This window comes from Nanorana parkeri, unplaced genomic scaffold (assembly GCF_000935625.1).
Source record: "Nanorana parkeri isolate BGI_ZX_2015 unplaced genomic scaffold, ASM93562v1 scaffold3493, whole genome shotgun sequence".
In the NCBI taxonomy this organism is placed as follows: Eukaryota; Metazoa; Chordata; class Amphibia; order Anura; family Dicroglossidae; genus Nanorana; species Nanorana parkeri.
In genome coordinates this window covers 27183-41568 of record NW_017309761.1, presented here as the reverse complement: position 1 = coordinate 41568, position 14386 = coordinate 27183, and the positions used below count along the sequence as shown (strand labels likewise).

At 52.0% G+C, this 14386-nt stretch overlaps 1 protein-coding gene and 1 long non-coding RNA gene across 2 annotated transcripts in view; both read left to right on the top strand.

The window, feature by feature from the left end:
- Positions 1-14152, top strand: part of LOC108803202 (zinc finger protein OZF-like) — a 19753-nt gene extending 5601 nt beyond the window's left edge. The window contains exon 3 of the mRNA XM_018575040.1: positions 13707-14152. Coding sequence (XP_018430542.1) covers positions 13707-14143 — 437 coding nt within the window. The 3' untranslated portion in view covers positions 14144-14152. The remainder of the gene's footprint in view (positions 1-13706) is intronic.
- Positions 11733-12146, top strand: LOC108803203. The gene is made up of 3 exons (XR_001942268.1): positions 11733-11763; positions 11880-12050; positions 12137-12146. It is a non-coding gene; the product is annotated as an uncharacterized LOC108803203 (long non-coding RNA).
- Positions 14153-14386: the final 234 nt, after the last annotated feature.

The window sequence follows — 14386 nt, the reverse complement described above, 5'->3', positions numbered from 1 at the left end:
AAGGAAGGTGGGAAGAGAGTAGAGGAGGGAAGATTGAGTTATGAGTGAGGAAGGAAGGTAATGCGTAGGATTGGGTAATGTCCGTCAGTGAAAGTAATGTCTTAGATGTTTGTTAATTAGAATGTGTTTATTTATAATGAAATCGGTATAATTGTGTTGATATGAAATAATAATAACAATAAAAGTATATTAAAAAAAAAAAAAATTATAGTACCATGATCCCTCACTGTCACGATCCGGGATCAGGCTCAGAGTCCAGTAGCTGAAGCAGCAGGCAGATCCGTAGTCAGACAGGCCGGGTTCGGTACACAAGCAGACGGTAGTAGTATGGGAGCGGGCAGAAGCGTAGTCAGAGATCAAGCCGAGGTCAGGAGCCAATGGTATCAGGTATGAAGCGGAAGACGATGAGAGTAGTCGGTGAATCAGCAGCCAAAGGTCGGCACACGGGAAGCAGTATGAGAGGATTGTATCACAAGAGCGAGCAGGAAGCGAGATATATGCAGGAGCACAATAATCCGGCAAACAGGAAGTGCAGAGGCGTGGCCTAAATAGGAGGAGGAGCGAGGAGTTCAGCAGAAACTGGGTGTACCTGAGGATTACGCATGAGAGCAGGCAAGGAGCTATCCAAGGTTTCAGAGTGGCTCAGCGGGTAGAGCCACCGCCAGACACAGCAGAGGCCCCCGGGGTATAGATCCGGATCCTGACACTCACTCACAAAGACGACACACGCATCCAAATGACACGCTACACGTGTCGATCCGTGGACAAATATGGTGATACGTGGGCGACACACTGGCAATGAGGACTTCTCTTTCATCAATAGACCGTTTTATGAGGTTGATATTTGGCTGCTGCACTTCATTGTTCTTCATTGATCCATTGGTGATGGGAATGAGCTCAGATCATAGAGAGTCCTCCATTGGTGATGGGAATGAGCTCAGTTCATACAGAGTCATCCATTGGTGATGGGAATGAGCTCGGTTCATAGAGATTCCTCCATTGGTGATGAGAATGAGCTCAGATCATAGAGAGTCCTCCATTGGTGAGCTCGGTTGATAGAGAGTCATCCATTGGTGATGGGAATGAGCTCAGATCATAGAAAGTCATCCATTGGTGATGGGAATGAGCTTGGTTCATAGAGAGTCCTCCATTGGTGATGGGAATGAGCTCGGCTCATAGAGATTCCTCCATTGGTGATGGGAATGAGCTCAGATCATAGAGAGTCCTCCATTGGTGATGAGAATGAGCTCGGTTCATGGAGATTCCTCCATTGGTGATGAGAATGAGCTCAGTTCATAGAGAGTCCTCCATTGGTGATGGGAATGAGCTCGGCTCATAGAGAGTCCTCCATTGGTGATGGGAATGAGCGCAGTTCATAGAGAGTCCTCCATTGCTGATGGGAATGAGCTCGGCTCATAGAGAGTCCTCCATTGGTGATGGGAATGAGCGCAGTTCATAGAGAGTCCTCCATTGCTGATGGGAATGAGCTCGGCTCATAGAGAGTCCTCCATTGGTGATGGGAATGAGCGCAGTTCATAGAGAGTCCTCCATTGCTGATGGGAATGAGCTCGGCTCATAGAGAGTCCTCCATTGGTGATGGGAATGAGCGCAGTTCATAGAGAGTCCTCCATTGCTGATGGGAATGAGCTCGGCTCATAGAGAGTCCTCCATTGGTGATGGGAATGAGCGCAGTTCATAGAGAGTCCTCCATTGCTGATGGGAATGAGCTCGGCTCATAGAGAGTCCTCCATTGGTGATGGGAATGAGCGCAGTTCATAGAGAGTCCTCCATTGCTGATGGGAATGAGCTCGGCTCATAGAGAGTCCTCCATTGGTGATGGGAATGAGCGCAGTTCATAGAGAGTCCTCCATTGCTGATGGGAATGAGCTCGGCTCATAGAGAGTCCTCCATTGGTGATGGGAATGAGCGCAGTTCATAGAGAGTCCTCCATTGCTGATGGGAATGAGCTCGGCTCATAGAGAGTCCTCCATTGGTGATGGGAATGAGCGCAGTTCATAGAGAGTCCTCCATTGCTGATGGGAATGAGCTCGGCTCATAGAGAGTCCTCCATTGGTGATGGGAATGAGCGCAGTTCATAGAGAGTCCTCCATTGCTGATGGGAATGAGCTCGGCTCATAGAGAGTCCTCCATTGGTGATGGGAATGAGCGCAGTTCATAGAGAGTCCTCCATTGCTGATGGGAATGAGCTCGGCTCATAGAGAGTCCTCCATTGGTGATGGGAATGAGCGCAGTTCATAGAGAGTCCTCCATTGCTGATGGGAATGAGCTCGGCTCATAGAGAGTCCTCCATTGGTGATGGGAATGAGCGCAGTTCATAGAGAGTCCTCCATTGCTGATGGGAATGAGCTCGGCTCATAGAGAGTCCTCCATTGGTGATGGGAATGAGCGCAGTTCATAGAGAGTCCTCCATTGCTGATGGGAATGAGCTCGGCTCATAGAGAGTCCTCCATTGGTGATGGGAATGAGCGCAGTTCATAGAGAGTCCTCCATTGCTGATGGGAATGAGCTCGGCTCATAGAGAGTCCTCCATTGGTGATGGGAATGAGCGCAGTTCATAGAGAGTCCTCCATTGCTGATGGGAATGAGCTCGGCTCATAGAGAGTCCTCCATTGGTGATGGGAATGAGCGCAGTTCATAGAGAGTCCTCCATTGCTGATGGGAATGAGCTCGGCTCATAGAGAGTCCTCCATTGGTGATGGGAATGAGCGCAGTTCATAGAGAGTCCTCCATTGCTGATGGGAATGAGCTCGGCTCATAGAGAGTCCTCCATTGGTGATGGGAATGAGCGCAGTTCATAGAGAGTCCTCCATTGCTGATGGGAATGAGCTCGGCTCATAGAGAGTCCTCCATTGGTGATGGGAATGAGCGCAGTTCATAGAGAGTCCTCCATTGCTGATGGGAATGAGCTCGGCTCATAGAGAGTCCTCCATTGGTGATGGGAATGAGCGCAGTTCATAGAGAGTCCTCCATTGCTGATGGGAATGAGCTCGGCTCATAGAGAGTCCTCCATTGGTGATGGGAATGAGCGCAGTTCATAGAGAGTCCTCCATTGCTGATGGGAATGAGCTCGGCTCATAGAGAGTCCTCCATTGGTGATGGGAATGAGCGCAGTTCATAGAGAGTCCTCCATTGCTGATGGGAATGAGCTCGGCTCATAGAGAGTCCTCCATTGGTGATGGGAATGAGCGCAGTTCATAGAGAGTCCTCCATTGCTGATGGGAATGAGCTCGGCTCATAGAGAGTCCTCCATTGGTGATGGGAATGAGCGCAGTTCATAGAGAGTCCTCCATTGCTGATGGGAATGAGCTCGGCTCATAGAGAGTCCTCCATTGGTGATGGGAATGAGCGCAGTTCATAGAGAGTCCTCCATTGCTGATGGGAATGAGCTCGGCTCATAGAGAGTCCTCCATTGGTGATGGGAATGAGCGCAGTTCATAGAGAGTCCTCCATTGCTGATGGGAATGAGCTCGGCTCATAGAGAGTCCTCCATTGGTGATGGGAATGAGCGCAGTTCATAGAGAGTCCTCCATTGCTGATGGGAATGAGCTCGGCTCATAGAGAGTCCTCCATTGGTGATGGGAATGAGCGCAGTTCATAGAGAGTCCTCCATTGCTGATGGGAATGAGCTCGGCTCATAGAGAGTCCTCCATTGGTGATGGGAATGAGCGCAGTTCATAGAGAGTCCTCCATTGCTGATGGGAATGAGCTCGGCTCATAGAGAGTCCTCCATTGGTGATGGGAATGAGCGCAGTTCATAGAGAGTCCTCCATTGCTGATGGGAATGAGCTCGGCTCATAGAGAGTCCTCCATTGGTGATGGGAATGAGCGCAGTTCATAGAGAGTCCTCCATTGCTGATGGGAATGAGCTCGGCTCATAGAGAGTCCTCCATTGGTGATGGGAATGAGCGCAGTTCATAGAGAGTCCTCCATTGCTGATGGGAATGAGCTCGGCTCATAGAGAGTCCTCCATTGGTGATGGGAATGAGCGCAGTTCATAGAGAGTCCTCCATTGCTGATGGGAATGAGCTCGGCTCATAGAGAGTCCTCCATTGGTGATGGGAATGAGCGCAGTTCATAGAGAGTCCTCCATTGCTGATGGGAATGAGCTCGGCTCATAGAGAGTCCTCCATTGGTGATGGGAATGAGCGCAGTTCATAGAGAGTCCTCCATTGCTGATGGGAATGAGCTCGGCTCATAGAGAGTCCTCCATTGGTGATGGGAATGAGCGCAGTTCATAGAGAGTCCTCCATTGCTGATGGGAATGAGCTCGGCTCATAGAGAGTCCTCCATTGGTGATGGGAATGAGCGCAGTTCATAGAGAGTCCTCCATTGCTGATGGGAATGAGCTCGGCTCATAGAGAGTCCTCCATTGGTGATGGGAATGAGCGCAGTTCATAGAGAGTCCTCCATTGCTGATGGGAATGAGCTCGGCTCATAGAGAGTCCTCCATTGGTGATGGGAATGAGCGCAGTTCATAGAGAGTCCTCCATTGCTGATGGGAATGAGCTCGGCTCATAGAGAGTCCTCCATTGGTGATGGGAATGAGCGCAGTTCATAGAGAGTCCTCCATTGCTGATGGGAATGAGCTCGGCTCATAGAGAGTCCTCCATTGGTGATGAGAATGAGCTTGGTTCATAGAGATTCCTCCATTGGTGATGGGAATGAGCTCGGTTCATAGAGAGTCCTCCATTGGTGAGGGGAATGAGCTTGGTTCATAGAGAGTCCTCCATTGGTGATGGGATTGCGCTCGGTTCATAGAGAGTCCTCCATTGGTGATGGGAATGAGCGCAGTTCATAGAGAGCCATCCATTGGTGTTTGGAATGAGCTTGGTACATAGAGAGTCATCAATTGGGGTTGTATTCAATTGCTGGAGAGTCCAGAAGGGTCAGTTCCACATGTGTCAGCAGACATTCTAAGGATACATGGAGCAACCACAAATGCCTCATAGAATATTCCCATTGCTGCCACCTTGGTTCTCCTCCTCATGGTCACAGTGATAGACTTACATTGGTAGTCACTAAAGAAAGTGCCCCTTATATTGGAGGTCGGAGGTGGAGGACCTACCTACATTGGTGGTTAGAGGAGATGGACCCACTTATATCGGTGTTGGGAGGAGACGAGCTCCCTTACATTGGTAGTCATTGAAGAAAGTCCCCCTTATATTAATGGTCAGAGAAGGACCCACCTACATTGGTGGTCAGAGGAGGACCCACCTACATTGGTGGTCAGAGGGGAACTACCAATGTAAGGGGGTCTTCTCTTCCGAACACTAATATAAGACCCTTATATTAGTGTTCGGAGAAGAGCCCCCTTACATTGGTAGTCACTAAAGAAAGTGCCCCTTATATTGGTGGTTGGAGGAGGAGGACCCACCTACATTGGTGGTTAGAGGAGATGGACCCACTTATATCAGATTTGGAGGAGACAAGCCCCCTTACATTGGTAGTCATTGAAGAAAGCCCCCTTTATATTGTTGGACAGAGGAGGATGACCCACCTACATTGGTGGTCAGAGAAGGAGGAACCACCTACATTGGTCAGAGGAGGAGGAACCACCAATCTTGGTGTTCAAAGGAGGAGGACCCACCTACATTGGTGGTCAGAGGAGGAGGACCCACCTACATTGGTGGTCAGAGGAGGAGGACCCACCTACATTGGTGTTCAAAGGAGGAGGACCCACCTACATTGGTGGTCAGAGGAGGAGGACCCACCTACATTGGTGGTCAGAGGAGGAGGACCCACCTACATTGGTGTTCAAAGGAGGAGGACCCACCTACATTGGTGGTCAGCGGAGGAGGACCCACCTACATTGGTGTTCAAAGGAGGAGGACCCACCTACATTGGTGGTCAGCGGAGGAGGACCCACCTACATTGGTGGTCAGAGGAGGAGGACCCACCTACATTGGTGTTCAAAAGAGGAGGACCCACCTACATTGGTGGTCAGAGGAGGAGGACCCACCTACATTGGTGGTCAGAGGAGGAGGACCCACCTACATTGGTGTTCCCATTGAAGTGTATGAGGTCATTGTGGGAACATGGAACCCACCACAATGCACCACGCGCATTACCTTAATGTGTCCGGGGTGCTATTCAATATGAATGGGACTGAATGAGAGTCTTGGGCCTAAAGGTGACCTCCTTGGATGCTGTCCCATGTACTCTATCACGCTAGACCGTTGCAATTCCCCATTCTGGCGGTGTGGGACAAGACGTTACGTCCTGTTTACCTGTCCAGTAGGACCAGGGAAAACCTTTCCTCACAATGCTTTGGTAGGTGCCGACGATGGACGACAACCCCATATGGCTTCAGCCTAAACTGATCCCTGTCACTTCTTCCCCAGCCTGATCCCGGTCACCTCCTCCCCACCCTGATCCAATCAGGTCAACTCTTCACCAGCCTGATCCGATCCCGGTCACTTCGTCCTCAGACCGATCCGATCCCGGTCACCTCGTCCTCAGCCTGATCCGATCCCGGTCACATCGTCCTCAGACGGATCCGATCCCGGTCACATCGTCCTCAGACGGATCCGATCCCGGTCACATCGTCCTCAGACGGATCCGATCCCGGTCACATCGTCCTCAGACGGATCCGATCCCGGTCACATCGTCCTCAGACGGATCCGATCCCGGTCACATCGTCCTCAGACGGATCCGATCCCGGTCACATCGTCCTCAGACGGATCCGATCCCGGTCACATCGTCCTCAGACGGATCCGATCCCGGTCACATCGTCCTCAGACGGATCCGATCCCGGTCACATCGTCCTCAGACGGATCCGATCCCGGTCACATCGTCCTCAGACGGATCCGATCCCGGTCACATCGTCCTCAGACGGATCCGATCCCGGTCACATCGTCCTCAGACGGATCCGATCCCGGTCACATCGTCCTCAGACGGATCCGATCCCGGTCACATCGTCCTCAGACGGATCCGATCCCGGTCACATCGTCCTCAGACGGATCCGATCCCGGTCACATCGTCCTCAGACGGATCCGATCCCGGTCACATCGTCCTCAGACGGATCCGATCCCGGTCACATCGTCCTCAGACGGATCCGATCCCGGTCACATCGTCCTCAGACGGATCCGATCCCGGTCACATCGTCCTCAGACGGATCCGATCCCGGTCACATCGTCCTCAGACGGATCCGATCCCGGTCACATCGTCCTCAGACGGATCCGATCCCGGTCACATCGTCCTCAGACGGATCCGATCCCGGTCACATCGTCCTCAGACGGATCCGATCCCGGTCACATCGTCCTCAGACGGATCCGATCCCGGTCACATCGTCCTCAGACGGATCCGATCCCGGTCACATCGTCCTCAGACGGATCCGATCCCGGTCACATCGTCCTCAGACGGATCCGATCCCGGTCACATCGTCCTCAGACGGATCCGATCCCGGTCACATCGTCCTCAGACGGATCCGATCCCGGTCACATCGTCCTCAGACGGATCCGATCCCGGTCACATCGTCCTCAGACGGATCCGATCCCGGTCACATCGTCCTCAGACGGATCCGATCCCGGTCACATCGTCCTCAGACGGATCCGATCCCGGTCACATCGTCCTCAGACGGATCCGATCCCGGTCACATCGTCCTCAGACGGATCCGATCCCGGTCACATCGTCCTCAGACGGATCCGATCCCGGTCACATCGTCCTCAGACGGATCCGATCCCGGTCACATCGTCCTCAGACGGATCCGATCCCGGTCACATCGTCCTCAGACGGATCCGATCCCGGTCACATCGTCCTCAGACGGATCCGATCCCGGTCACATCGTCCTCAGACGGATCCGATCCCGGTCACATCGTCCTCAGACGGATCCGATCCCGGTCACATCGTCCTCAGACGGATCCGATCCCGGTCACATCGTCCTCAGACGGATCCGATCCCGGTCACATCGTCCTCAGACGGATCCGATCCCGGTCACATCGTCCTCAGACGGATCCGATCCCGGTCACATCGTCCTCAGACGGATCCGATCCCGGTCACATCGTCCTCAGACGGATCCGATCCCGGTCACATCGTCCTCAGACGGATCCGATCCCGGTCACATCGTCCTCAGACGGATCCGATCCCGGTCACATCGTCCTCAGACGGATCCGATCCCGGTCACATCGTCCTCAGACGGATCCGATCCCGGTCACATCGTCCTCAGACGGATCCGATCCCGGTCACATCGTCCTCAGACGGATCCGATCCCGGTCACATCGTCCTCAGACGGATCCGATCCCGGTCACATCGTCCTCAGACGGATCCGATCCCGGTCACATCGTCCTCAGACGGATCCGATCCCGGTCACATCGTCCTCAGACGGATCCGATCCCGGTCACATCGTCCTCAGACGGATCCGATCCCGGTCACATCGTCCTCAGACGGATCCGATCCCGGTCACATCGTCCTCAGACGGATCCGATCCCGGTCACATCGTCCTCAGACGGATCCGATCCCGGTCACATCGTCCTCAGACGGATCCGATCCCGGTCACATCGTCCTCAGACGGATCCGATCCCGGTCACATCGTCCTCAGACGGATCCGATCCCGGTCACATCGTCCTCAGACGGATCCGATCCCGGTCACATCGTCCTCAGACGGATCCGATCCCGGTCACATCGTCCTCAGACGGATCCGATCCCGGTCACATCGTCCTCAGACGGATCCGATCCCGGTCACATCGTCCTCAGACGGATCCGATCCCGGTCACATCGTCCTCAGACGGATCCGATCCCGGTCACATCGTCCTCAGACGGATCCGATCCCGGTCACATCGTCCTCAGACGGATCCGATCCCGGTCACATCGTCCTCAGACGGATCCGATCCCGGTCACATCGTCCTCAGACGGATCCGATCCCGGTCACATCGTCCTCAGACGGATCCGATCCCGGTCACATCGTCCTCAGACGGATCCGATCCCGGTCACATCGTCCTCAGACGGATCCGATCCCGGTCACATCGTCCTCAGACGGATCCGATCCCGGTCACATCGTCCTCAGACGGATCCGATCCCGGTCACATCGTCCTCAGACGGATCCGATCCCGGTCACATCGTCCTCAGACGGATCCGATCCCGGTCACATCGTCCTCAGACGGATCCGATCCCGGTCACATCGTCCTCAGACGGATCCGATCCCGGTCACATCGTCCTCAGACGGATCCGATCCCGGTCACATCGTCCTCAGACGGATCCGATCCCGGTCACATCGTCCTCAGACGGATCCGATCCCGGTCACATCGTCCTCAGACGGATCCGATCCCGGTCACATCGTCCTCAGACGGATCCGATCCCGGTCACATCGTCCTCAGACGGATCCGATCCCGGTCACATCGTCCTCAGACGGATCCGATCCCGGTCACATCGTCCTCAGACGGATCCGATCCCGGTCACATCGTCCTCAGACGGATCCGATCCCGGTCACATCGTCCTCAGACGGATCCGATCCCGGTCACATCGTCCTCAGACGGATCCGATCCCGGTCACATCGTCCTCAGACGGATCCGATCCCGGTCACATCGTCCTCAGACGGATCCGATCCCGGTCACATCGTCCTCAGACGGATCCGATCCCGGTCACATCGTCCTCAGACGGATCCGATCCCGGTCACATCGTCCTCAGACGGATCCGATCCCGGTCACATCGTCCTCAGACGGATCCGATCCCGGTCACATCGTCCTCAGACGGATCCGATCCCGGTCACATCGTCCTCAGACGGATCCGATCCCGGTCACATCGTCCTCAGACGGATCCGATCCCGGTCACATCGTCCTCAGACGGATCCGATCCCGGTCACATCGTCCTCAGACGGATCCGATCCCGGTCACATCGTCCTCAGACGGATCCGATCCCGGTCACATCGTCCTCAGACGGATCCGATCCCGGTCACATCGTCCTCAGACGGATCCGATCCCGGTCACATCGTCCTCAGACGGATCCGATCCCGGTCACATCGTCCTCAGACGGATCCGATCCCGGTCACATCGTCCTCAGACGGATCCGATCCCGGTCACATCGTCCTCAGACGGATCCGATCCCGGTCACATCGTCCTCAGACGGATCCGATCCCGGTCACATCGTCCTCAGACGGATCCGATCCCGGTCACATCGTCCTCAGACGGATCCGATCCCGGTCACATCGTCCTCAGACGGATCCGATCCCGGTCACCTCGTCCTCAGCCTGATCCGATCCCTGTCACCTCGTCCTCAGACTGAAATGTTTATATAGTTCACATATTGTTATCTGAATGATTCTGATGATTTGTTTGGTTGCCGGGGTTCTGTTGCATTTAGAGCGCGGCACAAATACGGTTCTCATTTAGTGGTCAGTGTTTATACCTCCGTTACATTGGCGGCCAGTGAAAGGCCTCCTAAATAATTATCTCCTCTTGGTCTCTTGGCTGTCTCTCGTATATCTCTCCTGGCTGTCTCTCGTATATCTCTCCTGGCTGTCTCTCGTGTCTCTCTCTCTCCTGGCTGTCTCTCGTATATCTCCTGGCTGTCTCTCGTATATCTCTCCTTGCTGTCTCTCGTGTCTCTCTCTCTCCTGGCTGTCTCTCCTATCTCTCTCTCTCCTGGCTGCCTCTCGTATATCTCTCCTGGCTGTCTCTCGTATCTCTCTCTTTCCTGGCTATCTCTCCTATCTCTCTCTCTCCTGGCTATCTCTCCTATCTCTCTCTCTCCTGGCTATCTCTCCTATATCTCTCTCTCCTGGCTATCTCTCCTATCTCTCTCTCCTGGCTGCCTCTCCTATTTCTCTCTCTCCTGGATATCTCTCCTATCTCTCTCTCCCCTTGCTGTCTCTCCTCTCTCTCCCCTGGCTATCTCAACTATATCTCTCCCTTGGCTGTCTCTCCTCGCTCTCTCCTGACTTCCTCTTCTCTCTCTTCCTTGGCTGTCTCTCCTGGCTGTCTCTCCTTGCACCCTCTCTCCCTTGGCTGTCTCTCCTTGCACCCTCTTATATGCTCTCCCAAAAAATTGCCAGAGTGTTCAAGTCTTACTTAAGGCGGCAACCACGAACATACGCCTGCTGCAAAAATCTGACTGGGAGAGATGTTTTTCATGCGAGATCCTCTGCTGCCATTGAGGAAGATTTATCATATCTCCTCCAAGAAAATGTAGCCCCCCCCCTCCGACCCCCAGAGGCCTGAGGTGGACCCCTATAGGGCTGACATTTCACTCTCAGGGGCAGATCTTTAGCCATTGAAGGGACGTGTGATAAGGAAAGTTGGGTGCCAGCAACTTTAACTGCCTTCGTAGATGCTTTATTGTAGAACGTCATCACTGGGAGAGAGGGTGCGGGGCTGAGGACATCCCTAGGGACTCACCAGTCCCACCAGACTTCCACAGTGCAGAATCAAAAGGAGAACTTGCTGACACTGGGCAATAAAGCAACAACTGAACAGAGATAGGTATGAGATCCTCCACAAAAGAGACACCAGGCTTGTTCCTGAGGGTCCATATTAGTGCCGGGCATATCCAGCTTCTTCAATCAGTTCCTGACCCCTCCAGGGTCCACATGTGGCCTCCTCTAGGCTTGAGGCCTAGTCAGCGTCTCTAACTCTGAGCATCCCACCCCCAGGCCAAGCCCAGGGTTGGAGTGGAACTGGAACGCCAGCACATGGCAAATCTCCTAGATATATATTGACCCCCCCCCCTAGGATGGAGAAGGGCTGTTTAAGTCACATGACTGAGAAGATATTGGACCTCACCCTGGAGATCATCTACCTGCTGACTGGAGAGGTGAGGAGGATTCCGGGAGGTCACATGATATCACAACCATCTCTTTAATCAACAGACCTGAGCAGGGAGGTGAGGAGGATTCTGGGAAGTGATAATTGTTACTTTTTCTCTTTCAGGATTATGAAGTAGTGAAGAAAATATCTGGTGAGCCATTAACACCCAACAGATGTCTTCAGTGGACATCACCCATCGCAGAGCCTCCACCTCACTGCCCGACAACAGAGGTAAAGAGTGCCAAGAAGATCCTAGAAGTCATCCAGAAGATGATGGAGCTGCTGACGGGAGAGGTGAGCGATGCCGGGAATTCTGGGACATGGTCCAGGAACAGACAAGGGGTGTGTCTGGGTGGTGACGGTATCATTGTGTGTGTCAGGTTCCTATAAGGTGTCAGGATGTCTCTGTCTATCTCTCCATGGAGGAGTGGGAGTATCTAGAAGGACACCGGGATCTCTACAAGGACGTGGTGATGGAGAATGCCCCGCCCCTCACATCACCGGGTAAGTACGGAGGCTCCGCCTACATCCCCCATCATCTGATACACACATAGAAACAATGTATTCAGTCAGTGTGTGTGTTTCCTACAGATGGATCCAGTAAGAGGAACCCACCAGAGAGATGTCCCCGTCCTCTGTATTCCTGGGATTCCACCCAGGAAGATCTCACCATCCCCCACCATGATCAGGTAGGTGGGACTTAGGATGTAAACCTAAACTATATTTTAAGCTGAGATGATATTATTCTTCCTTTTGTTCTATTATCTTTGGGCTTCAGAATGAAGAACTGGAAGACATTAAGGTTGAGTTTAAAGTGGAAGAAGAAGAGTCATTGGAAAGGGGAGATCAGCAGTCTATGGAGGAGGGTGGTCCTCTGTATTCCATAAAGGTAGATCACAACTATATTCATCATTATCAAGTGACTGAGCCATAGAACTCCAAATAATTCTACACCATGAGAGGACATTCTTCTCTGTAATCTGTTCTTTTTTATAATTGTGTTCTATTATCTTTTGGGGTTCAGGGTGAAGAACTAAAAGACTTCAAAGTTGAGATTAAAAAGGAAGAAGAGACGTTGGTGGGAGGAGCTCAGCAGTCCACGGAGGAGAGTGAGATGACTATGAAAATTAAACGGGAGGAATCTTCTCTTCTCATCAACACAAGTAAGTTATAATCATTAAATTCAGAAACAGAAAAGGTCCATCTCCATTCCTCAATATGACGTCATGTGACCAACAAATGAGGAGGAGATACTGTACACCATATGAAGGTCCATCTCCATTCCTCAATATAACGTCATGTGACCAACAAATGAGGAGGAGATACTGTACACCATATGAAGGTCCATCTCCATTCCTCAATATAACGTCATGTGACCAACAAATGAGGAGGAGATACTGGACACCATATGAAAGGTTCTTCTCCCCTTGAACGTGTCTGATTTCGGCCCAACCCCCTTGTGTTGTCCTGTCCCTCCACGCAGCTAGACTTAGACATCACCTAGAAACATAGAACATAACATCAGACAGTGAGACTTTATTGTGAGGTGTGAACAATATTTATAATTTTTATGCAAAATATTTTTCCCAACAGATGGACATTATGTCTGGAGCCTCTCTGAGGGACGTCTACTTTTATCTCCAGCTTATAATGGCATCACACTATATTCTCCAGGAGTGAATCTCGTTGGGCAAAATATACATCGCAGACCTTCCCATTCAGAGACATCAATGGATCCTTCTAATCCTGGGGAATCTTCTCATCAATCACAGACTGTTATTCCAGCTATGATTCTAAAATCTCACAGTGCGGAAGGATCAACGGGTCCATCAAATTCCAAAAAATCATCTTCAGGCCGTGAAGGAGTTCACACAGCAGAGAGTTCATTTTCACATTTTAGATGGTTCAGCAACAAAGGAAATGTTCGTAGTCACCCTAAAGTTTACACAGATGAACGTCCATATTCATGTTCAGAGTGTGGGAAATGTTTCCTTCGCAAAGGAGACTTTCATATACACCAGAAAATTCACACGGGTGAACGTCCCTATGCGTGTACAGAGTGTGGGAAATGTTTCATTCGAAAAGCACACCTAATTACCCACCAGAAATGTCACACGGGCGAGCGTCCCTATTCGTGTTCAGAGTGCGGGAAATTTTTCACTGAGAAAACAGTACTTCGGACACACCAGAGGATTCACACAGGTGAGCGTCCCTATTCATGTTCGGAGTGCGGTAAAAGTTTCAATCAGAAAAGAACCCTGCTTAATCACCAGAGAATTCACACGGGTGAGCGTCCCTTTTCATGCTTAGAATGCGGCAAGTGTTTCAGCGAGAAAGGACAACTTGTTAGACATCAAAAAATTCACACAGGTGACAGACCCCAATAATGTCAAGAGTGTGGGAAAAGTTTAGTCAAAATGAGACCTTAAACACCAAGACTGTCACTGAGAAACATGCATTTCACAACGGGTGAACATCCTTATTCATGTTCAGAGTGCGGGAAGTGTTTCCAGAGATTTTCTACGAGTGAGCATCCCTATTCATAGCAATAGGCGAATCTTTGTCTGCTACCAGAATTACGAGACTGCAGATGGCACAGCCAAGTAAATTTGACCAACAGTTTGCCAGTT